Below are 25,242 nucleotides of genomic sequence, written 5' to 3'. Positions count from 1 at the left end.
GGTAAATGCAAAAAAAAAAAAGTAAAATTAGAAAATTTATTTTTTGACCATAATGTCCCAAATGAGAGACCAGTTTCTGAGACAGACCCACATAACAACAAATTGACTCATGACAAGTAACAAATAATTGAAAAATTGTATTACGTAGACCTAAAACTGAGCTTCCCCTATTTCAAAGCCCACCAGCCGCCACTGCATTAGATGCATAAAAAATCCTGCAGATACAAATCAAGAGCTTCAGTTTATGTTCACTTCAAACATCAGAATGGGAAAATTTGTGATCTCAAAGTGTGACTTTCCTTCACTGTGGCATGCACTGCAAAGAAACGATATCTTAGCAAGTGAAAATATCTTGAAAATGGTCGAAACGATCTCGTGTTTCCTATTAGAAGAATACGAGGCACCAATTCTGAGATTATTAAACCTAGTTCTAGGTTGCAACCGACTTTTATTCTAAGATTTCTTATCAAGTAAAAATGTCCATGCAGCAAGATAATTTCACTAGTATTAAGTCATTTTCTCCTCAAATTCAGTTTTCAATTTTTTGCAGTGTGGGTGTTGGTTTGAACCAGCTGAAATGCAGATTTGAGTATTTCAGAAACTGCTGATCTCCTGGGGTTTTCACACACAACTATAGACGAAAGTCTTCCGGATTTACCCGGAAATCCGGATATTTGACAAAACTCTTGAAAATCTCCAGTTTTCCGAATGGAGAAATTTACTTTTCGGATTTTTCGTGTTCCTAGACGCGGCGTAATACTTCACATCGTCCTTGAATGGGCGCAGTCCTTAATCAGCCCAAACATAGTTCGTTGATTAAAGACAGGTGTTCTTTGTTAACAGCACGCATGCCGGAGCTCGTTAGGTGCGCCTTCAGGTGCACATGCTAAGGCGCACAGGACTGACACCGTTCTGCGCAAGCGCAACACAATCGCACTAGAAAGCATGTTCAAGCTGCCAGTGTAGCTGCAGTCTTTTTAGTTGCAAATTACGAGCATTTCCTCTTGTGTTAATAATTCGCCGTGTCAAAACAAGCAAAACTTTCCTCCTCCTTTCGATGTGAAGAGAGGTAAGCAATTTATATGTATGTGTGTATTTTTTTTTTTCCATCTAAGTTGCATTTTGTGGTTTCGAAGCTAAGTTTTAGTGCCGTTTCTAGAACACATCATCAAGAAAACGTGGAAGAAACAGCAATAATGGAAGAGCCGGTTTCTAAGCTGCCTAAAACTAGCAATGGGAATTTATTTTTTGTTACATAATGCACTCAGGCTGCCAGTCAGTGTGTGACCCCCCCCCCCCCCCCCCCCCCCCCAAAAAAAAAAAAAATCCTAGCTACGCCCCTGATTTACATGAGAAATTTGGTATTCATTGGTGTGTTTAAATTTACAGACAATACGAACTAATGTAAACAATTGTCTTCAACTCGCATAAATCTGAATTGGAAATGTTTAGTTCACTTTAGCTTCTGCAAACGCACAACTCTACTAAAAGATTGATAAACGAGGCTCAATGTCCCCAGCATTGAAACCTGAAAGCTTTAGAAACTCTAACAGACCTTTACTTTTTAACAGTGCTGTTTTGGGATTTTGCTGAGTTTACCTTCAACTGTCTGATTTTTTTCAAAGTAATGAACTGTGTAGCAGGAAAATCACCGCGTTTTCTAAATGCACTCCTGAAAATTACTCATTAACTAGGGGAATTAAATTTGATATTTTTGACATGTTAATCATTAATGTACATGAAAGAAAAAGGCTTAAAAGTTATAACTTGTTTTAGTGAAAATAAGTACTAGAATGCAGGGTTTTGCATGTTATTAAAATATTTTCAGGGGATGTCCCCCCGGGGTTTGACTTTCAGAAGTTCAGGATTTTCTTTGCTTCACTTTCATCTCTACACAGAGTGGTGCGGAAAACAAAAAACATTGAGTGAGTGAGTCAGTGAGACAGTTCTGTGGGTGGAAACAAACGCCTTGTTGATAAGAGAGGTCAGAGGAAAATGGCCAGATTGGGTCGAGGTTTCTTTTTTGCCAGGAAGGATATAGTAACTCATATAATCACTCTTTACAACCATGGTGAGCAGAAAAGCATCTCAGCATGCAACAGCAGACAGAAGAACACATTGGGTTCCACTCCTGCAGCCAAGAACAGGGATCTTAGAATCAAGAACAAGTTCCTATTAAAGTGGCTGGTGAGAGTAAAGAAGATCGAATCGGATGATTTATGCGTGATCAATCAGGAGACATGATGTTGAAAATGATGCGAAGGGAATTCTGTTCAGTGTTGGCCGTCTGTGCCACCATTTTGTTGTGATGTTTATATCTAAGATGTCACGCTACTTGGATGTTGCTTGAGTCCTTGATTTGTGAATTTGGAGTAAAAACGACCTTTCGGAGCTCCAGAAAAGTGGAAGAGCGTTCACCCTATCATCCAGAGATGGCAAGTTCGAATCCTGATCATTCCACAGCCGTGGAATCCATGGAGCCCAAGAGAGCAAAATTGTGCTGTGCTCCAGGAGGGATGTAATGTTCTGTCGATTTAGAGCAAAGCTAATCGATAACTGGTGTCGGTGAGGTCATGCGTGCAGACATAGCGCTTTGTTTACTTTGTCTTACGCCACACCTGACCTTTTCTGAGTAAACATGTCAGACACAGCACGTGATCTCCTTCGCCCTGCCTGGTTGGTGGGTGGTGTTGGACTGTTGGACTTCTCCATGTTCCAAATGCAATTCAGAGTTATTCACAGTTTACTCTGGACATCCTTTCAACACACTCTGTCCTGTTTGTCTTTATGGGTATAGATGATGTAATAATTTATAATTCCACTATCCAGCGTCCTCTATAAGAGAACCGGTTCCAGTTTGAGTCAACGTTTCTTCCTCACGACATCCCACCATCCAAAGCTGCTGCTTGTTAAAGGTGCAAAACAAATAAAATAGACTTGAATGTAATTGGGCAAATATCTCTTTAGGACAATGAACGTTGGGAGACGAACCGCATGTTGACTAGCGGTGTGGTGCAGCGATTGGAAGTGGACGAGGACTTTGAAGAAGACAATGCAGCAAGGGTCCACCTGCTTGTCCATAACCTTGTCCCTCCTTTCCTGGATGGCAGAATCGTCTTCACCAAGCAGGTAAGGTCCGGTATTATTATTATTATTATTATTATTATTAAATCCCTGCCACCTTATCTAGCTGTTCCAACACTTTTTTTTTTTTTTTTTTTTTTTTTTTATTAGCTCATAGTTTAAAGAAAGGACGTCCCAAACTAGCAGTCATGAGAGAACTTGCAGTCTTGACTTTTGTTTCATTTTACTTTTTAAAAGCAGCTTCAGTTTTCACAAACTCTGGTTTTGATTATGGAACAATCATTTATTTTCACTTTTCCCAGCCCGAGCCGGTCATTCCGGTAAGAGATCCCACTTCTGACATGGCCATCATCTCCCGCAAAGGCAGCCAGCTGGTGCGCAGACACCGAGAGCAGAAGGAGCGCAAGAAGGTGATGTCTCCATCTCTCACTTCGTCTCTCAGCTCACGTGGGCCTCCATGCTTTACTTTACTCACTCTTGGTGTGGTTTATTATATGTACATCGTTCTCTGTGTATGATTTTAAAGCAGTCAGATGATTATTCAGTCTTAGAATAATTTTTTTTTTTTAAATGTGCTCCTCGCGTATGGCACAGGTATTAGACTAATATTTAAGGCCCCGTTATGTGGAAATTCTTTGCATGAGCATTAGTGATTCATTCATAAATGCTGTATATGAGACGTGTTTATATAAAAAAAAAAATTTCTTCACGTTACCATATTTAACGCTGAACAAATAAGACTTCTGATTTGTTTGTGAAAACAGACGCTTTGCTTTCTTGATAGCCAGCTAAATAATTTGCATTTATGATTTGGATAAGCCACACCAGATGATCAGCTGGTTCATGTTTGAAAAATTTGGAATCGCTTTTTTTTTTTTTTTCCTTTCTTCCCCCCCAAACGTGTCTAGTTTCTACGACGGTATTTTTTTTTTTTTTGAATGTTGGCTCAATCTGTTGAGATCTTTCACTAGATCCTTGTGAACGTAAGGCTTGGTGATATGACAATGTACTCTCTCTTGTGATAGAATTTATCACAATATGCTTTTCCTGAAATACCGTAACACTTGTTTTAAACTTGAATTAGTTTATTCACAAACTGACTAAAATATGCTAAAAAGTTAAGATACCACTACTTATATAACAGTTGGCATATTAATATAGAATCTAATACTGAGATTTAGATTTGAAGGTTTGATGATATTTTACCAAGAATATATATTAAGCATTTTTAATATAGAATTAAGATTTTATTGTAAGTATTTAAGATTATGGATTTGAGTATAATTTATTCATACCTATTTATTTATATTCCATTCTAATCAAGGATCGTTTTTTTTTTTTTTTTGGTCGAGAATAATAGTTAGGATTTTCTTTAAGTTTTTATCCCCCACTGGCTGAAAGGCCCGAAGGGGGATTATGTCGCAGCGGTGTCCGTCCGTCTGTCCCAGGAAGGGTGCTCGCCTTCTGAAATCAACTCCTCTCTCAATTTTTGGAAGAATTTCATGAAATGTGACAGGATTCTTTGTTATATGTCAGTAATATGCAAACTGTAATTTTGTTCAATTCAGTTGCATTTTACCAGCGTTATGGCTGAGTTGCCAGCGGGGGATATTGTGCTCACCGAGCACTCTTGTATAGTACACACTTAAAGTTAGACGGCCTTTCGATTTCATAAAATCAGTGAAATTTAGTTCCCACTGAAATGTGGTCATTATGATATATGTTTATTTCTGTAGTATCTCACAAAATATCAGGCCGTTCTGTGGCTGGGAAGTTATTTAATTTGAGGAGATTAAAGCAAATAATGTGCATGAAATCGCTCGCTTTGCGCAGTCAAGCAGAAAGAGGAAGTCCGTGTGTGTGCGCATGCGCGCGCGCGCAGGTTTACCTTTGAGCGTGCACTGACAGTTCCATCATTCTGTCGCTAAACGAACAGCTGATCACACCGAGGTGCTCGCTGAGCGCTGATATTTATTAGTTTGGTCCTGCGTTTCCTTTCCTTCGTATATAACATAACGTCTTTTCTCGCTTTCCGTTACTCTAGTCGGTCTTTCACGTTTCATTCGCACACTCACATCCTCCATTTTTCTCCTCTGTTTCAAATTTGTATCCCACAATGCCTTGTGCGAACGGGGAAAGCCCACCATGTGATGCATGATGTAGTATCTTGAATTGGGTCATGGTGAAGCAGGAAAAAAAATAGTGGAGAATTTAGAGCCATGTGGCCTTAAATTCATTAACTGGTCTATGAAGGGGGGGAGAAAAACCTAATAAAATTGCAAGTCTGTGATTTGAATTCAGTAGCTTTCGGTCCACTAAACAGAAATAAGTGGGTGTCGGGGAAAATTCTTTTTATGACCTACACTTGGAAAATCTGAAAGGCAGTACAGTAGACCCCCGCCTATTCGCGGTTCAGTATTCGCGAATTCACATATTCGCGGGATTTTATATAGAACATATCTCCTATACATTCGCGGAAATCTCAGCGATTCGCGGTCATTTGCGGCAAACATATCGAACGTTTACGCACTGCTACATTCTCGGAGCCGAATGCTCGCTCGCTATTGGCTGAAGTTTGAATGGCGGGCTGCTGCTCATTGGCTGATACGAATGAGCGCATTGTACAGTACAGTCTCGCGGTTCCCGTAGTTCAGACTTGTTCACGTGTTGTGCATGCTTGGTATTTTTGAATAATTTTTATGCCCTACAATGGCTCCTAAACGCTCTGCATCTTCTAAGGCTCCTGCCAAGGAACCTAAGCGCCAGAAGAAGGTAATGACGCTGCAGGAGAAGGTAGGACTTCTCGATATGCTAAAGGAAGGGAAGAGTTTTGCGGCAGTGGCTCGTCACTCCGGGGGAGTTACAAGTATTCGCGATTTTGGCTTATTCGCGGCCATGTTCGGTCCATAACCCCCGCGAATACTGAGGGCTTACTGTACAGCTTTAAGATTTATCATTTAATATTATAGATGGAAGTATATATTTCAGATTTTATTCTTTTTTTTTTTTTAGGGTCCCCAATTAGTCGGCCATTTGTTGCCAGCTAGAAGTTTGACACTTTAATCAAGTTGTTGATTGCTTTGATTCAGAGTCCGATTCATATATTATTTGTCAGAAAAGTCTTAGAAAATTTTGCATGTTTCTGTAAGCAAACATGGGCTCTAAAATATTCATTCAGACGCGTTTATAAAAAGCCGTTTCTTTTTCACTCTCTTTAATGGAACAGGCACAGCACAAACACTGGGAGCTTGCTGGGACCAAACTGGGAGACATCATGGGCATCAAGAAAGAGGAAGACAGCTCTGACACCAAGCCTGTCGGAGAGGACGGGACGGTGGACTACAAGTACGTCTTCACCGACCGCTCGCTCGCTCTCTGAGACTTTGTGACGTCTTTGCTGTACAGGAACAAATAATCGTTTCATTGTTTTAATGGTCGCGTTTCTCCTCTGTAGGGCGGAGCAGAAGTTTGCTGAACACATGAAAGAGAAGACCGAAGCCAGCAGCGAGTTTGCTAAGAGAAAGACTCTTCTGGAGCAGAGACAGTATCTTCCCATCTTTGCTGTTCGCCAGCAGCTGCTCAACATCATCAGGTTGCTGGACAGCACCGAGTGTTTAGATCTTTACTGCGTTTCTTTATACCACAGTGCAGCTGTAAATCGCAGGTTTATAGAAAGGATAGTAACACGCTTGTTTTTCTGTTCTCGGTAATCACAGAGACAACAGTATTGTGATAGTGGTGGGTGAGACGGGCAGCGGGAAGACCACGCAGCTCACACAGTACCTCCACGAGGACGGATACACCAGCTACGGCATGGTGGGATGCACGCAGCCGCGCAGGGTGGCAGCCATGAGCGTGGCCAAGAGAGTGAGTGAGGAGATGAGCAGCAACCTGGGAGAGGAGGTGAGCTTCGTTTACTAATGGCCCTTTTCCACTACCCTTTTTCAGCTCGCTTCAGCCCGACACGGCTCGCGTTTCGACTATCTAAGAACAGCATGACTCAGCTCACTTCAGCCCTGCTCAGCCCCCAAAACTCGCACGGTTTTGGATTGGGGCTGAAGCGAGCCAAACCGAGCTGAGTGAGGCTGGGGGCGTGAGAAGACACTCCCCTGTGCACTGATTGGTGAGGAGGAGTGTCCTCACATGCCCACACACGCCCCGTGAGCACGCTGGGATCTGTAAACACCATAAACCCGGAAGAAGAAGAATTACGAGAATTATGAAGCCTTATGCGCCTCGCCTCATCTATACGCTCTTGCCAGTATCTGTTGGCGTTGTCGGCGACAACAAGCCACAGCACCAAGACCAGCAACACTAACGACTCCATGTCCTCCATGTTTATTGTTTACTATCCGGGTCGTGAGACTACCGCTTAAAAGATCACTGATGTCACTGTTCGCGCCGCCTAACAACATCACGTGACGTCCACCCACTTTCGCTAACTCCACCCAATGTGTCCACCCACTTCCAGCCAGCATGGTTCAGTGCGGTTGTAGTCGAAATGCAACTCCAACAGCCCCGCTCAGCTCGACTCAGCCCGACTCAGCACGGCACGGCTCAGCCCGACTCAGCCGCGTTGGTAGTGGAAAAGCGGCATATGTGCGCTGTACGTGAAATCGGCGTGAAAGACCATACGCACGCTGAAGCATGTTATATAATTATAGTGCTTATTATAATTCTATAACGTTTCACGTGATGCCACATTCGCCTCATTAGTTATTCAGAGCTTTAGCTGGTGGTCTACCAAAGCTCAGTTGACAAAGCGTTTGTATGGAGAAGGTGCATTGCTCACTCGCATGAAAAATGCCTCACGCTTGCGTTGTTTGAATCGATCAAACCGTGAAACTGATGTTTCTTCAGGGTTCCCCGTGAACTAATAAAAAAGGGTGAACGAACACAGGATTTCACAAAAAGACGTCGAGAAAGGTGGCTTTTGAACCTCTTACTGAAATCGAAGCGAGCCGAGTCGAAGCGTGCTCGAGTTTGCAGTGATCACTTGGTGAAAGGTTTGTATTTCCCTCTCAGCTCTGTCCTTCGTGTTTTCCAAGTACTTTTCTTGCTATGTATCGTTATTTTACGGTACTTTTTTTTTAGTCACAAAGCACTAAAGCCATCAGCTGTTTTGGTTTACTCCTCACAAAGTCCATATGCATGAAGTCCTTCCCACACCATGTGTGGTGCATAGGGCGGTGCCAATCTCCGTTTCCGTAGCCCTCGGCCTCTCGCCTATTACATAGCTGGGGTTACAGTGGGGGGCGTGCCCTCTGGTAACCGCGAGAGTTTGACTCCCCACTCGCATCTGTATTGCAGCGTGCCTTGCCAGACAGCAGTAGGTACCATTTTTATGATGGTCTTTGGTATGACCCGACCGTGAGTAGAACTCGCGATCTCCCGATCGAGAGGCGGACACGCTAACCACTAGGCCAACTTGCGGTATATGCATGAAGGTCGCGACAAAAATTCTTCCCCAGCCGTACAGTTACAATGCGCCGTGATCACTTCTCCGTCTCGTTTAACTAAGATCCAGGTCTTTAAAGGGGTTTCTGATGATCTTTGTGAATGATTTAGCTGAGAGATGAGAGCCAACACAAGTGAGGATCAAGCCAACTGTTTGTTTACACTTCAACTTGCAGCGCTTTGTTGTAAAGATGCGAATGAAAAGCTTAAAAAAAAACACGCAAAAACAATCCAGGATTCATTGGGCAGCGACTTGATAGCGAGGTCCTTTACCCAGCCACATACAAAAAAGTTGTAAGCCTCCATACTCTTCCATGCTTTCATCTGTTTTGCGGTGTAGAAGGACGTCTGCAACACCAGATGGTTTGAGATGTTGGGAAACTCGACTGAAGGGTAGTTTTCGAGATCGTATGACAAATCCTTCTTTCCCAGACTGTAGGGGTCGATTCCATTGCACACAGCAATCTTCTGAATATATCTAAAGCCAGCAGTGGCTTCTAGATTACGAGCGTACTTTGAGAAGTTATTGCTAGTTGTTTGCACTACGGCAGCCGTTTTGGTTGACCACCAGCTATTTTACCGGAAGTGAAATCGCTAAGAAAAGTCACGTGACTGAAATCCAAGAATGTTGTTATCCCAAGGCAGCTGCTGCTTCTTCTTCTAACAAGAACTGCTTAACGTAGGAAATTCATTCACATTTTGTTGCGGAAGTCTTGTAAATAGCACAATGGTTATTACTTTTCATTTTGGTATTTCACCCACGTCCCTTTCCCCCCCAGTCCATCCATTTTTCTCCCTCATAGACTTTGAATGGGAAATTTTTAAAACTGCTCCCTTATAGTTGGTTTTCAAAAGAATACCTCCAAACCAGCGTTTACGCTCGAGGAAAAACGTTGCCAGTCAGTGTGACCGGCAAGATCTCGGTTTCCCAGACAATTTGGAGAAATGCCGGTCAAATATTATGTTTGTTTGGAAGGAGCTTAAAGTGCTGATGACACGTTTTTGACATCTTTGGCGATGTTTTATAACATAAAAAGTAATTCCCGATGATCCATATATTAATTCACAAAGGCGCCTATTTTACAAGTTATGATAATAAACGTGGCTATTTGGGCAAATTTGACGGGGCTGCAGCACCCAGGAGACGAAGGAGGAGGAGGAGCTATATGACGTCAGCGAAAGAACCTTCCTCCTAACTTACCAGTTTGTTGTTGATGCGACAGGTGTTCAGTTTATCATTATTAGTATCTTTATTCTACATTTTTTATTTATTTATTTATTTATTTATTTATTTATTATGCCTTCGCGTTGTGTTGCCGGCTTTTGCTCCAAAACCCACAAGGATGGGGTAAGTTTATTCAAGTTTCCCAGAGATCCCGAGCTGCATGCGAAGTGGGTGAAGCAAGTCAGGCGCACTCGTGACAAGTGGGAGCCCTCACCAACATCCGTCCTGTGCTCTGAACACTTCGATTTGGATTGTTTTGACACCCTTCCCAGCTTAAAAGAATCTCTTGGGTGTTCAGTTCAGCACAAACGTGTGTTACTACCATCAGCAGTGCCTACACAGTGTTGCCAGATTGGGAAGTTTCCCGCCCAGTTGGGCGGTTTCAAGTGCATTTTGGTGGGTTTTGAACAAATTTTGAGCTGGTAAACATCAGCAGTATCTGTTGCCAGATACTGCTGAAGTTTTCCAGCCCAGAATATGTTCAAAACCCACCAAAATGTACTTGAAACCGCCCAACTGGGCGGGAAACTTCCCAATCTGGCAACACTGCCAGTATTCCGGAGGGGGTCTACTAGTAGCTATGCCGGATCCAAAGACAGCCCTCCTGTCAGAACATGTGTTGTGAAACGACATAAGATAAAGGTACGTAGAGCTATAGATTCTACATGATAATCATAAATGTAATCATAAAGTCGGCGTGATATCAGTCATGTATTTGTTTGTGAAAGCTTGCGGCTTTCATGTAACTGCCGCCTAGCAACGAGAGGCAAAGGGTAAAGAGGGTAGGCTATCGTAGATTCTATTCGGAAGAGATCAACACAATTCTAGACTCCCAGAAGAGGAAGAGCTAGCACGAGAGAGTTCACCGGCGTTTTCATGCGCCATTTCCATTGAGTAGAACCAGAGTAGAACAGCCAGTGAACCGCAGCGTGTTCTTCCGCTGACGTCACAACATGGCCGCGAGCCACGGACCCAGTTTTTTTGCGCTGTGCAATTAAAAGTTGGATATTCGCGTAACAACAGCTTCTTTTCACGTAATTATAACAGAAATCTAACGTTTGCCATGTTGTATAGTTTATTTAAGAAATTGCATAGAGTCATGTTCGTGTCATCAGCCCTTTAAAACAACTGATCTAGGCAGGCTGTATAAAGAATGACATCAGCAATGCACATGCACTATATTGCCAAAAGTATTTGCTCACCCATCCAAATGATCGGAATCAGGTGTTCCAATCACTTCCATGGCCACAGGTGTATAAAATCAAGCACCTAGGCATGCAGACTGTTTTTACAGTTTGGAGCTGGCCCCTTCCTCTTCCAACATGACTGTGCACCAGTGCACAAAGCAAGCTCCATAAAGACATGGATGACAGAGTCTGGTGTGGATGAACTTGACTGGCCTGCACAGAGTCCTGACCTCAACCCGATAGAACACCTTTGGGATGAATTAGAGCGGAGACTGAGAGCCGGGCCTTCTCGTCCAACATCAGTGTGTGACCTCACAAATGCGCTTCTGGAAGAATGGTCAAAAATTCCCATAAACACACTCCTAAACCTTGTGGACAGCCTTCCCAGAAGAGTTGAAGCTGTTCTAGCTGCAAAGGGTGGACCGACGTCATATTGAACCCTATGGATTAGGAATGGGATGTCACTTAAGCTCATATGTGAGTCAAGGCAGGTGAGCAAATACTTTTGGCAATATAGTGTATCTATAACCATGTGTTTCTTGAAAATTTGGCTATTTCAAATAGGCTAAAACAAATTGCTAAACTCGTGTGCATAATGTGAAAATAAATAAATAACGTTAGGCTAATCAACACACATTCTCTTTAGCTCTAGATAGCTTTTATCATTCCAAGATAAAATTTATCAAAATAAAACCATAACCTTGTACCATGAAGGAGGCCCTTTACAGATCCCGGGTACAACATCTGGTGCGTTTGTGTCTGCCACAAGCCGATTTTGGATTGTAGACTGGTACCAAAATCCAGAATTGTGACACCCAAAGGCATTTTTGAGACAAAGTCGGCAAACAGTCTTATTTTGTCAATTTGGGTGTGCCGAATTCAAATCTGCAATATGCCGAGCTCTATCTGACCTCTGTAGACCTCTAGAGGTCATTGAACTTTGGGCCTGTAAACGTCTCAGCTGAACCCAGTTTCTCAGCTTTCTAAGGAATGAAATGTACTAAAATGATTAATGAAGTTAGCAAATGGCCTTGTTTGTTAAATGTTTGGGTGCTGAATTCATTTTTCATTTGTAAAACGACATATGACCTCTGATAACCTCAAGGTCATTAAACTTGGCCTATAGGCCTATGCATTTAACGGCATTTTTAAACTGACTTTACTCCCCCAAAAAGAATATGAACAGACAAAAAACAAATAGAAAGGAACAAATACAACATTAAATGCCAGTCCATGTACATGTGACTTACTTTTCACAATGAGAATGCCTCGGCGATCACCTTACATAACATTGCATTACATTTAGCGGTTATTGTTTATACAAAGCTACTGAAAAAAGGACAGATTCAGCAGCATACAAAATGTGGGGGCGTACAGGGTATACAGGTTAATCAGGGTTAGTATATGTGAGTTTTTTTCTTTGTTGTTTGTTTTTTGTTTTGTTTTGAACGGGGTAAAGCCTTTACAAAAAACAAACAAAGAAAAAAACTCTCATATATACTAACCCTGATTAACCTGTATACCCTGTATGCCCCCACATTTTGTATGCTGCTGAATCTGTCCTTTTTTCAGTAGCTTTGTATAAACAATAACCGCTAAATGTAATGCAATGTTATGTAAGGTGATCGCCGAGGCATTCTCATTGTGAAAAGTAAGTCACATGTACATGGACTGGCATTTAATGTTGTATTTGTTCCTTTCTATTTGTTTTTTGTCTGTTCATATTCTTTTTGGGGGAGTAAAGTCAGTTTAAAAATGCCGTTAAATGCATAGGCCTATAGGCCAAGTTTAATGACCTTGAGGCTATCAGAGGTCATATGTCGTTTTACAAATGAAAAATGAATTCAGCACCCAAACATTTAACAAACAAGGCCATTTGCTAACTTCATTAATCATTTTAGTACATTTCATTCCTTAGAAAGCTGAGAAACTGGGTTCAGCTGAGACGTTTACAGGCCCAAAGTTCAATGACCTCTAGAGGTCAACAGAGGTCAGATAGAGCTCGGCATATTGCAGATTTGAATTCGGCACACCCAAATTGACAAAATAAGACTGTTTGCCGACTTTGTCTCAAAAATGCCTTTAACTCCTTAAATAAGCACTTTTTTTGAATTTTGGTACCAGTCTATTGTCGTTAAGGCTTCATTGTTGATCGGTCACTGTGGGGAAAATCCCCTACCTATAAATAGCACAAGGAATTTAACATCTTTCCTGTGTATGTATGAAATTAGCAAACTCCGTCTGTATCTCTGTCCGTCCGAAACACCTTTTTTTTTTTTTCTCAGCAACCACAAATCATAGCCACTTGTTACCAAACTTCAGCTTGGGGTTCTATACCGTGTTTACCGTTTTCAGGTCTGTCCCACATCGACTTCCTGTTTACCGACTGAATGTATTTATGAAACGTATAGGGTGGATTTTGACGCTATTTAAAAAAATAAAATGCTATTTCAAAATGACAGTTTACCAGGATGCTGTTTGAAATCCCTGGGGAGAGACGCTGCTCTTTACTTACTTGTTTCAGGGTTCATTATTTGTTGAAGTCAACATTCATAAGAAGTGTCCGATTCCTTCGATTGCTTGCATTCCGATACAAGTGAGAGCCGGGGGGGGGGGGGGGGGGGGAGATACATAAGTGAGCAGTAGCTCACAGTTGATCTTGTTCTCGATGTTTCGGCAAACCCATGACTTTCAAGCAAAAAATGAACAGGGGTGGGTTTCCCAAAAGCATCGTAGCACAAAGATGATCGTTAAATGGTAGCGCGCGCATCGTAATGAACTCTCTCTCCTAGTTAAGGTGCTCTTAGCATTAAGAGGGTTTTGGGAAGCCCACCCCAGGCTTGTTTGTTAAAAAATGGAAGGGTAGTGTAGAAATTGTTTTAGTACATTTTACTAAAATTCAAATAATGTGGAGGGAATTATTTTCATCGGACATTGTGACCAGAGAGATTTAATTTTGTCAGACTTTCCAAGATTTTTATTTATTTTTTCCCAGTCAAAGTCCGGTACAACAGAAACACAGCTCCAAACTTACTAGACACGTCCTAGGCAATAATACATACGACAAAGAACTCCACCTCTTTTCATACCACCATCACTTCAGCTTTCTGGTTGGTTTTTTTTTTTCCTCTTTTCATCCCTTGCTTTTCCTCCCATTGGCTTAAATTTATGTTCAAGACCTAACTGTTCCTAAAAGCTAGAACCACCGAAGTTGGTAAATTCCGTTAGGTTGTCGTAACTTCATAAGAAATGAGGCATAACTTTTTTTTTTTCTTTGCTTGCTTGCTTTTTTTTTTTTTTCCATCCCTCTATCCTTCCAATTGAACCCATTGATTTTACTACAACACCTTTTAAGATAGACTCACAGACTTTGGTATGTGGATTCAACTGCAAAAGTACAGCAAAAGTAGAGCGTTTTCATACTAATAACACTTGTCTGTGTCACCCTTCTGTTTTTTTTTTCATTCATCCTTCAATCCTTCCATAGTAATACATACTTAAGGCGGCCTCAGCTGAGCTGCACGCCTCGAAGACCAATCTCTGTGGTCGGACATGCAGGCGGCGAGCTCGGTATTGTTGGCCGCCCCAACATCGCTCATGAGTGTATGGACTAGTGTAGTCGCTGGATGACCAGGATGCCACGATCCATGCATGGGCTCCCACAGAATGAGTTGACTTGCGGGGAGCTCGTTGTGCATAAGGCAGTGACCTGCCAGGCCAAGCCTCCTCCAGGCCACCTTGTTGGAGATCCTTGGGAGGTCACCATAGAGCTCTTTGTTGGGAATGTGGTCCTGTCAACTGATGTTTAAGGCAACATGCAGCATGCGGGTGTATGAGCTATCCAGCGACTTCTGGAGGGAGATGTTCAGGGCCCAGCACTCGCTACCATACAGGAGTATAGATTCCACCGTTACACAAAACAGCTTGATCTTGAGTTTTCGTGATATGGTGGATTTCCAGACAGCCCTCATGTCGTTAAGAGCCTTTCGGATCTTCATGTCATGTTCGGTGTAGCCAAAACATGAGCAGAGATATTTAAAATTGCTCACGACCTCAAGGGGCTTTCCAGTTTTTGTCTTAGGTGAAGCTGTGAGGGGAACATTGCAGGTCATAACTTTGGTTTTCTGGTTGTTGACAAAGAGTCTAACTTCATTACACTCTTCTACATGTAGCAGCAGTTCCTGGGCCTGCAGGATGTCATCAGAGAGCAAGACAATGTCATTGGTGAAGTCCAGATTTGTAAACGCCTTCGGAGGGTACCTTCGTGATCTTTGGGGAGTGAGCGTGTGACAGCTCAGTTTCTTTCCCATCAGTGGCTTTCCTGAGAGCATAGTCAAGAACCCTCACAAACAAGAATGGAGCGAGTGCGTCCCCTTGGAGCATGTCTGCGGTGATCTTGAACTCCTCGGAAATGCCATTAGCAGTGACAACTCTGGCTCTAGTGTTGGTGTACGTTGCTCTGATGGCACTAAGCAACCTCAGTGGGATACCGTATGCTTTTAGGATCTTGAGCATTTTGTAACGCCAGATGGAATCAAAAGCCTTCTTGAAGTCTAAGAATGTGATGACTGCTGAGAGATTGTTCTTCCGTACTTCAAGGATGTGGTATAGTGACGGGATGTGGCTCACTGTAGATCTGCCTTCCCAAAATCCATTCTGATTGAATCTAAGGTGAGGTTCAATGGGACCATGGATGCGATTTGAGTATCATTTGGTTAAAGATCTTGGCAATGACATAAGTGAGGCTTCTTCCGCTGTAATTGTCCGTGTTAGAGAGGTTGCCTGATTTTGGAAGTGGGATGATGGAGAGTGACCACTGATTTGGCTTTCCATCATACGTTGGCAACCGGTTACAGAAGAACAAGATTATGTCGTCCAGGTCACAGGTTTTGTAGACCTCTAGTGGAATGCCATCAGGGCCAGCACTTGCCTAGTTTCAGATCTCCCTTCAGATCTGTAAGTGCCTTCCGATGGTACTTCTCCATCGTAATCCGCTGATTTTACTACTCCTTCAACATTTAACAGACCCTCCAGGATTTCGCGATGTTGCGATTTGCAACTTCAACGCAAATTCAACCAATCCCCGCGAATTCAGGGCGGCGTTGGATATAATTGCAATCACCGCAACTTTCCCGCAAATTTGACCAATCGTTGGCGTCGTCTTGAGGTGACGTCGACAAACTACCTTCCGCCTTACTTCCGTGTATACGTTCAAGAGAAGCAGCATGTGCGCCGTGTTGCCAGATTGGGCGGTTTTGAACATGTTTTGGGCTGGAAAACAGCAGCAGTATCTGGCAACACTGCATGTGCGAGTCAGTGTTTATATTTAGGCTTAAATTCTGTTACTGAAAGTGTTATGTTTACAGTGAAGGACTGTGTGCACTTTTTTTTTTTTTTACTTAAGACAAGAAATTAATGGATGCCAACATTTTTGCCAAAATGGTATTTTATTTTCCATTGTTTAGGCAGCTTCAGCATCATACTGTGAGATTCTGTTCAATTTGTTTTGTTTTTTTTTCTTCTATGAAGCCTGAGCCATTTATTTTATTAGTTTATAATTATTGTTTAACTTAGTCTTCAGGAGAGACTGCCTGCACACAGTACTAGTATTAATAGTTTTTTTTTTTTTCCTTATATGAAAGCTGAGGCATTTATTATATTTTAAGGTAACTTCATGTTGTGCTGTGAGGTTCTATGCACTTTAACTTTTGAACCAACAGGTGCATTTGGATAAGTAAAGCCTATTTTTTTGCATTTTTGTAGTCCTGGTAATCTTTTATATTGGTAAAGTTGTTTATAGGACCATTTCTCAGTGTCTTTGTTTTTTTAATCAATAGTTTTTCAGTAATAACTTAATATTTAACATATCACTCAATTTTAATCACAAAAAGAGAAAATCACAACAATTTCTCGCAACTTTCACTTCCTCCCGCAGTGTAACAAAAACCTAAAAAACACCGCAAATTTCATCACAATTTTTTGGAAACCCCCCCGCAACATCAGACATTTTAGCTTGCAACAATCACAGAAAAGGCCCGTGGAATCCTGGGGGGACTGATTTAAGGTATAATGACCAAACTTCACATGTAGGTTCAACTGCTGACACACAGCACACCCTGTCTGTCTGTCTGTCTTGAAATTTTAATTTTTTGCTTTGCAAGTACGAGTATTTCCTTCATGAAATGCACCTCTAGTTTTACTGTACTGTATTTATGCCAACACTGACATCTGGTGGACAAGGTGAGAATTACATGTCTGCTTAGAAAGAATGCAAATACTTAGATTTAATTCTTCTCATCCATCTGTTTGTCTATTTTATTTTAGTCCTTAAATGGATTTGGTTACATCGTAAAACAAATCTGTTTCACTTTCAAGGTGACCTTGAGACAGTATATCTGAAAAAGTTGCACTGAAATCCATTTTGGGGGGGAAAAACTCCCAAGATGTTTTAATTGGTTAACTCAAATGAATGAAAAAAAATTCTTTGTATGGCTTTTGATCAATCCTGTTTGGGATTTTCATAAACCCTGGTATTTTTATTATTTTAAAATTGAGAATAATTGCTGTAGGATATTTAATATAATATTCTACATTTGATGAATTGTTTGAGTTATAATGAGTGAGCGCTGATCCCTGCAGGTCGGTTACGCCATCCGCTTTGAGGACTGCACGTCGGAGAAGACGATAATTAAGTACATGACGGACGGGATCCTGCTGCGAGAGTCTCTGCGCGAGTCTGATCTGGACCACTACAGCGCAGTCATCATGGACGAAGCACACGAACGCTCGCTCAACACGGACGTGCTGTTCGGCCTGCTCCGAGAGGTCGGTACAAAACATCCCCTCCTCAACCCAGAGCGTTGTGGGAGTCGGTGTTTATTCTGTGGAGGAAATCTTAGGCCATAAGTGTTCATTAATGATGTTCGTCCATGTCAAAAACTGAGTGATGGCTCAAGAGTAATGGACTCTCGTCAATCTAGATGAACTAGAAATGAGATTAAAATGTCATAACCAGCCGAAGACACGAAATGACTAAAACTATTGAGAATTGTATGTGTTTCTGTAATAGGTGGTGTCTAGACGCTCCGATTTGAAGCTCATCGTCACGTCTGCCACCATGGACTCAGACAAATTTGCAGCGTTCTTCGGAAACGTTCCAGTCTTTCACATTCCTGGAAGGACATTCCCTGTGGACATCCTGTTCAGTAAGGTAAGACATGTTCTTGTCTTTTTGATCTTTGATAGAGTTGTTTTGAGTCTGAAGGGTGTTTCCTAAAGATAGGCGTGTGTGTGTGTGTAGACACCTCAGGAGGATTATGTGGAAGCTGCGGTGAAGCAGGCCTTGCAGATCCACCTCAGCGGCATGGTGGGAGATATTCTCATCTTCATGCCTGGCCAGGAAGACATCGAGGTGAACATTTACCAAGAACCTTCTCCATTGCAAAGATAAGATTATTGGAGGTTTCTGTTGATTTTCAAAATGCTCTACAGCTTTACGACTGTCTATTTTTGTTTGCTGCAGGTGACGTCGGATCAGATTGTGGAGCGATTGCAGGAGCTGGAGAACGCTCCTGCGCTGGCAGTCCTGCCCATCTACTCCCAGCTGCCCTCAGACCTGCAGGCTAAGATCTTCCAGAAGGTATCAATCACATCATCTCCACGTGCTTCACTCCAAACTTATAGAAATGAATAAGATTTTTAGTTGAAGTCTGAATTGATGAAGAGGAAGATGTTCTAACGTTTAACGCTACAACGAAAGTACAAGCGTTGCTTAATTAAGTGTAGATCTGCTTTATTCAGTGCTTTTGTACTGTTCAGGTCTAATAAGGCTCGCTGTGTACAAGATAAACACGTAGCTGTAACTGAAATGTGTAACAGATGCTGTGTATTAGTTCTCTTTTTGTTGGCTCTCTTAAAGGATGCAAAAATGGATAAGACTCGAATCTCGTTTTCATTGCTTTGCTTGCGTCGAAATCTGGATTGGAAGTTATTTTATTTCTTCATTGATGTGGAAATTTTCAGATTCAGACCAGGTTTCAGATGCACCGAAGACTGTGTGTGTGTGTGTGTGTGTGTGTGTGAGAGGAGAGAGAGAATTTCAGTCCAAAATCTGCCCACAACTTTGTAAGCTATCAATAAAAAAGCAGGCAAAATTAACACAATCACTGTGATTTTTAATTTAAAATATTAAACACATTAAAATAAATTAATGCAACCGCATTTTGTTTACTTCCTGTGTGGGGGCTGACCTATGACATGGATGCCGCGAAACCTCATCCTAGCCAGAGACGATTCCCTTGCTAAAGAAGGAGACGAACAGTGAAGGAGTTTTGGGTGGAAAGTTTAACTGTAAATGGTTCCACTGGGAAACTTTTAAGAAAACGAAAGTGATTTGCGCAGCTCGGAAAGCCGAATTCAGTTATCGCAGAAGCACCTCGTCTTTAACCTCCTAGGGCTTAGCGGTCACATGCGTGGACAGCACTTTTTAGAAATTCGGAACAAGAATCCACATATGTGGACATACTTTTTCTCTAAAAGTACATCTTATCAAAAGATGATGCTTTAGTTTTTATTCTAATCAGGTTCTAATAAGCCCAAATAGCAAAGAGAAATAAAAAAAATGCATGTAAAAAAACAGCTTGGGCCTTAGGAGGTTAAAGTATCACCTTCACACAGAACACCCTGTGGAAACCATCTGTACTGCTCGCCAGTCTACATTACAGGAGTGTGGTACTCGAGGGCGAAGAACTAAACCAGGAACTGAAAAGGTTACCAATGTTTTGGCTACTTGGATAGTTAAAAACGTCCGACCCATGAGCGTCGTGTTTTGTTTTTTTGTTTTTTTTCCCCTCTTTCTCTCTCTCTCCCTGTGTGTGTGGGGCCTTGAGTTTGAAATCAACTGGCACTTTATAGGCCTGAATTTTCTTTCTGCAACTGCATAGTTCTGTGTCTGGTTCTGTGTTTAAAAATGCTACTAAGCAATGGTGTCTGAAATATACATCCTTTGATTCAAATCAATCAAAGTCCTTCCCACGCCATGTGGCGCATAGGGCGGGGCCGATCTCCGTTTCCGTAGCCCTCAGCCTCTCGCCTATTACATAGCTTGGGTTACAGTGAGGAGCTGGTCCTCTGGTAACCGCGAGAGTTTGACTCCCTGCTTGCATCTGTATTGCAGCGTGCCTTGCCAGACGGCAGTAGGTACCGTTTTTATGATGGTCTTTGTTATGACCCGACCGTGAGTAGAACTCGCGATCTCCCGATTGAGAGGCGGACACATCCTTTGATTATTCTACATTTAATTTGTTGATTTTACTTTTAAATATGCATTATAACAAGCTTTAGTCTTCAGAAGGAAAAACAAGTTTTTAATCACAATTAATTAATTGTAAAATGTGCGATTTATTTATTTTTTTTAAATTCATTGACAGCCCTAAAAAAAAAAGTTCAAGCTCGTGGTTGAGAACATTTTAATGACTGTGTAGCTCACTCTGGGCCCGTCTAGTCCAGAAGTAATGATCTAAAGTGGGCCACTTTGCACAATAAATGTCGCAAGCAATATCCACCCTAGGAATATCAACCTATTTGCCAGGAAGAATCCAAAATGACGAGGAATTGACTGAGAAAAAGGAATTTTTGTTGAACTGCTCATTCAGGCTTGATTAGTCCATAACTTCATTAATAATTGTAATGAAGCAAATCTGGGTAGAAGTTCTATGCACCCTAGGTCCCCCTACCTTCATACCAGAAAGAATCAAAATCGGTAAAGAACTGAGGGAGAAGAAGCGTTTTGTGTGGAAACTGCTCGTTAGGGATTGATTAATTACTCCATATCTTCATTATTAATTGCAATTATGCAAATTTGAGTAGAAGCCATATGCACCCCAGGCAGACCCACCTTCCTGCCAAAAAGAATAAAAATCAGTGAAAAATTGAGAGAAAAGAAGCGATTTTCGTGAAATGACGACGCTGGACGGATAACGGACAACACACGATGACACAAACTCATCACCTGTCGTCCGGATGAGCTAATGATCAATTTAGTTTTATTTCTCTAACACACTAAATAGCCACAAAATATTTGTATGATTTTGTAATTGTATAACTCTTTCCTGCTGCCCTTCTTGTGTAGTGCCACATCACAAGTAGACTGTTGAAATGCAGGTGTGTGAGATTTTTCTCTCTCTCTCTCTCTCTCTTTCTCTTTGTACCAGGCTCCAGACGGAGTGAGGAAGTGCATCGTGGCCACAAATATTGCAGAGACGTCTCTGACTGTCGATGGCATCATGTTTGTTGTGGATGCTGGATATTGCAAACTCAAAGTATTAGACAGTTATGATTTTAACATTTTTAAAACAAGAGTTTCTGTAAACTTGTGGTTTTTTTAACTATCATTTTTCATATTCATCCGTTCAGGTGTTCAACCCACGTATAGGTATGGATGCGCTGCAGGTTTACCCCATCAGCCAGGCTAACGCTAATCAGCGTGCGGGCCGAGCCGGGAGAACTGGCCCGGGTCAATGTTACAGGTAAAAAACACGCACGCGCACCAGACATAATTATTCAACTCCTGGAGTCTGAAGTAGAGAACTGAAGAGAGTAGGACAGAACTGAAAGTGACCCTGAGAGACAATGCTCCTCTGTCGTGTACAGCACATTGCCCTTAACAAGCGACATGAAGGAAAATAACAGGTCGTTCTGTCCCTCCTTACCATCAAATAACAGAACTAGTAACACACCAGAAAGCTACACTTTACTCTGACCATCTCAAAAGAAAATGATGATATCTTGTTCATGTTTGTCCTCTTGAGATTACACAAAAGTGTGGTTTTTACACCACCTCTTGGCATTGAAGCTGAAGTTCGGGGGGTGGGACGTATAAACTTGGGTCCAATCCCATGTAAAATTAGAGAATCGGTACGCATTAGATGGAAAATTTAATCCACAGAAGCTGCTCGCCAGCCTGGTTAGTGATGCTGGGTATTCTGACTGATTGATTTATGTTGTATTTGAAGATAAATCGGTGAAAAAGGGATGTGATGTAATGTGAGACTCTGATACTACAGACCGTGTCTAAAGGCCAATTTATGCTGACAACCCAGTACTCGCAGATGGCGTCAGCGTAGCCCCCCCACCACCACCACCACCTTCGTAGACGCTCTGCGCGCACCTCCCAAAAATTGTGACCACCGCAGAAGCCTCGCAGACAAGAGGGCTCTGATTGGTCCACTCTACATCCGCCGTACACGCACTTCCGCTTCCCTACTTTCCCGGTTTGTTTTGTTTTCACGACCGCCATTTTTAAAAACACGAGCGAAGATGGAGCAGCACGAAGAGCAGTTGATCGAGGAAGTGAGGAAGTACGGACATCTATACGACTCCAGTTCTAGTCATTATAAGTAACCGGAGGATAAACACTCCACTAACCACACCCACCAACTACTCCTAGCGACTTCGCGCCCCCTTGCGTTGTGGCTGTGAATAACATCGCGCAAGCCTATTACTCCCCGCTCAACGATAAATTACAACTGTCTGCGAAAAGCTATCTGCGAAAGCCTTGTCGCAAGAGCATGCAGAGGCCCTAATCCGAGCTAGTTTACGCTTCTCTAAGTTAGCTAATACAGTAGTAGTGATGTTAGACTATTAAGGTTGTTAAGAAGGACACGAGGGCGTTTTTTTTTTTTTTCTAATTAACATATTCATGCATCTCGTTTTCAGTAAGGGTAAAAGTTGAGAGATTCCTTTTAGTCGTTTCTTAGACATTTCAAAATGTTAAACAGTTCTGTACAAGTTATTTTAAGTAGTGTAGGTTTTATACTATGTGGCTGTGTGACCACTTTTTTTTTTTTTTTAAATCCCATGTAGGTTATACACTCAGAGCGCCTTCAAGAACGAGATGTTGACCACTACCATCCCTGAGATCCAGCGCACGAACCTGGCTAACGTAGTGCTGCTGCTGAAGTCTCTGGGCGTGCAGGACCTGCTGCTCTTCCACTTCATGGATCCTCCGCCTGAAGACAACATGCTCAACTCCATGTACCAGCTGTGGATCCTCGGTGCTCTGGACAACACGGGTAAGAAAAGACGCAAGTCATAAAAAACCGAGCGTTCAGTGAAGAGCGCACGTTTCTGCCCTTCTGAACAGGAATGTCAGGAACGACGAACAGGCCTTGTAGTGTGGCATAAGTGAGGAACAACGACAAAAAGCCTCGCATGTCAGAATTCTGTGTTTTCTCACCTGGTTTAACAGATCAACACCATGACGTGTTCCTTGATAGCCATGATTGACAGTTTCTTGACCCTCCTCCCTGATGACATGAACGGTGATCGGCCGGAGTTGAAATTGTAGCAGTGCCGGTCTTCTGAACGAGACACGGCAGGAGTTTATGGAAATATTATGAGCATTGGGAAAGACGAAAATACCTCGTCTGATCCCAGCATCAGAGGAGTACAAAGATGAAAGTTGTTAAGAGTGTGAACTGGACGTGGGTGTCATTTAAAGGACATCAGCTGGATCTAGGGCTGTGCGATATGGGAAAAAATGAATATCCCGATACATTTTCTCAATTTCACGATATACGATATATATCTCGATATATTTAAATCTCCTCTAAAGGACCCCATGAAATCTAACTTTTACTCTTTACTGTTTTCACTCCAATCCCTGCAGATTAAATAACATTCTTGGTTAACTTTACAGGTGGTTTTCAACAACATATTTTAAATTGTCATGTTGGTGATTAATCACAATTGAATTGAAATAAGACTATTTTTATTCAACAAAGATGTGGCACAAACTGCAAAAACAATCTTGAAAATTGCAACAAAGGGGCAACACAATACAGAGCTGCTCGAATCAATAAAGTGCAAGCTCAACACTGAGAGAGACATTTAGCCTAAATAAGAAAAGTGCTCATTCATTAAATTATTTTAAAAAATAGATCTCCAAGCTATTAACCTGACTACTGAGAACCACTGGAACATTCACAATAGAGAGAGAGATTGAGGGAGAGAAGAGAGAGATCTGCAAAACATCATTTTTCTCTTTGCACACTTTTGAACTGAGTGTTTTCCGGCGCTGCCTCTCAGATGTGTAGAATTCCGGCTGCTGCCTTCTCTGTAAAATGTCTGCGACCAGGCAACTCATATTTGGGATCAAGTGTGTTTAGTAATTTTTGGAAGCCTGGTTTTTCCACTATACTAATCGGGATCATGTCTTCGGCAATGAAGTGAGTGATTGCATCCGTTATAGCTCTCCATCGCTGACTCGTTTTCTCATATGGGATGGCTTTGGAGAACGAGGCCACCATGTTCATTTGTTTAGCTCGTGGGGGGGTTTTAGCTCGTGGGCAAGTAGTTCGGAGTTTGAGATTCTTCATACTGTACCGGGTGAGTTTTCAGGTGATGGAACATATTTGTAGTGCTGCTGCCTTTCGTGATGACAGTTTTTTTTTTTTTTTGCACACTTTTTACAAACTGGCATTTGCTGTTCCACGTCGTCCTCGCGATATCCAAAAAATGCCAGATGACTGACCCCTTACTCGTTCTTTTAGGAACCAATTCGTCCGCTTCCATTTTTAATTTATTGCTGAAATTGAGAGCTTACACGGTAGCCTATGCAACACCAGCGATTGCACGAACTGAGTCAGTGCTGTAAACCGGAACTAGGAAATCTTCCCACCGGCAGTGTTGCCAGATACTGCTGACGTTTTCCAGCTCAAAATATGTTCAAAACCCGCCAAAATGCACTTAAAACAGCCCAATCTGGCAACACAACCGAAACTAGAAAATCTTCCCGGAAGTTCCTTTCAGCACCGAGATGTCGCCTGGGATTGGTTGGCGAGTGCGTGACGTTATTGTTTTCTTTACCCTTAGGCAGCCTCTCACGTTACTGCCTGAGGGACAGGGAGAAAACCACCGGGAAATGTTTTAAACAAACACGAAACGAACGCAAGTCGGAAGATGACCATAAAATACTTGATAGTTACCGCACACAGAATTTTCGCGATATATCGAGTATATTCGATATATCGCACAGCCCTAGCTGGATCTGTGTTTTTGTTTTTTTTTTTTTGTTTCCCCCCCCCCTCCCCCCCTCAACCTATAACACTTTAAAAAAAAAAAAATCTTAAATGTTGGGACACTGAAGCACTGGGACAGGTGGGTATGGTACTCTGGCACCTTTTATTTAAGCTTTTCAGCTTGTAGAAAAGCACGTTGTCTCACACACACATCGCGCAGGCTCACTCCTTCTCTCCTCTCCAATCTTTTAATCCGCTCCGTTACTGGGGA

At 42.1% G+C, this 25,242-nt stretch overlaps 1 protein-coding gene across 2 annotated transcripts in view; it reads left to right on the top strand.

The window, feature by feature from the left end:
• dhx38 (DEAH (Asp-Glu-Ala-His) box polypeptide 38) overlaps window positions 1-25,242 on the top strand; it is a 58,466-nt gene that overhangs the window by 24,668 nt on the left and 8,556 nt on the right. For both annotated transcript variants that reach the window (XM_060940812.1, XM_060940811.1), the window contains exons 9-20: window positions 2,968-3,129; window positions 3,387-3,494; window positions 6,311-6,429; window positions 6,539-6,676; window positions 6,801-6,987; window positions 17,593-17,778; window positions 18,023-18,163; window positions 18,254-18,364; window positions 18,476-18,592; window positions 21,165-21,272; window positions 21,367-21,479; window positions 22,816-23,024. In XM_060940812.1, coding sequence (XP_060796795.1) covers window positions 2,968-3,129; window positions 3,387-3,494; window positions 6,311-6,429; window positions 6,539-6,676; window positions 6,801-6,987; window positions 17,593-17,778; window positions 18,023-18,163; window positions 18,254-18,364; window positions 18,476-18,592; window positions 21,165-21,272; window positions 21,367-21,479; window positions 22,816-23,024 — 1,699 coding nt within the window. The remainder of the gene's footprint in view (window positions 1-2,967; window positions 3,130-3,386; window positions 3,495-6,310; window positions 6,430-6,538; window positions 6,677-6,800; window positions 6,988-17,592; window positions 17,779-18,022; window positions 18,164-18,253; window positions 18,365-18,475; window positions 18,593-21,164; window positions 21,273-21,366; window positions 21,480-22,815; window positions 23,025-25,242) is intronic.

This window comes from Neoarius graeffei, chromosome 15 (genome assembly GCF_027579695.1).
Source record: "Neoarius graeffei isolate fNeoGra1 chromosome 15, fNeoGra1.pri, whole genome shotgun sequence".
In the NCBI taxonomy this organism is placed as follows: Eukaryota; Metazoa; Chordata; class Actinopteri; order Siluriformes; family Ariidae; genus Neoarius; species Neoarius graeffei.
The sequence above is the reverse complement of the archived record's forward strand: the minus strand, read 5'-3'. Positions and strand labels throughout refer to the sequence as shown.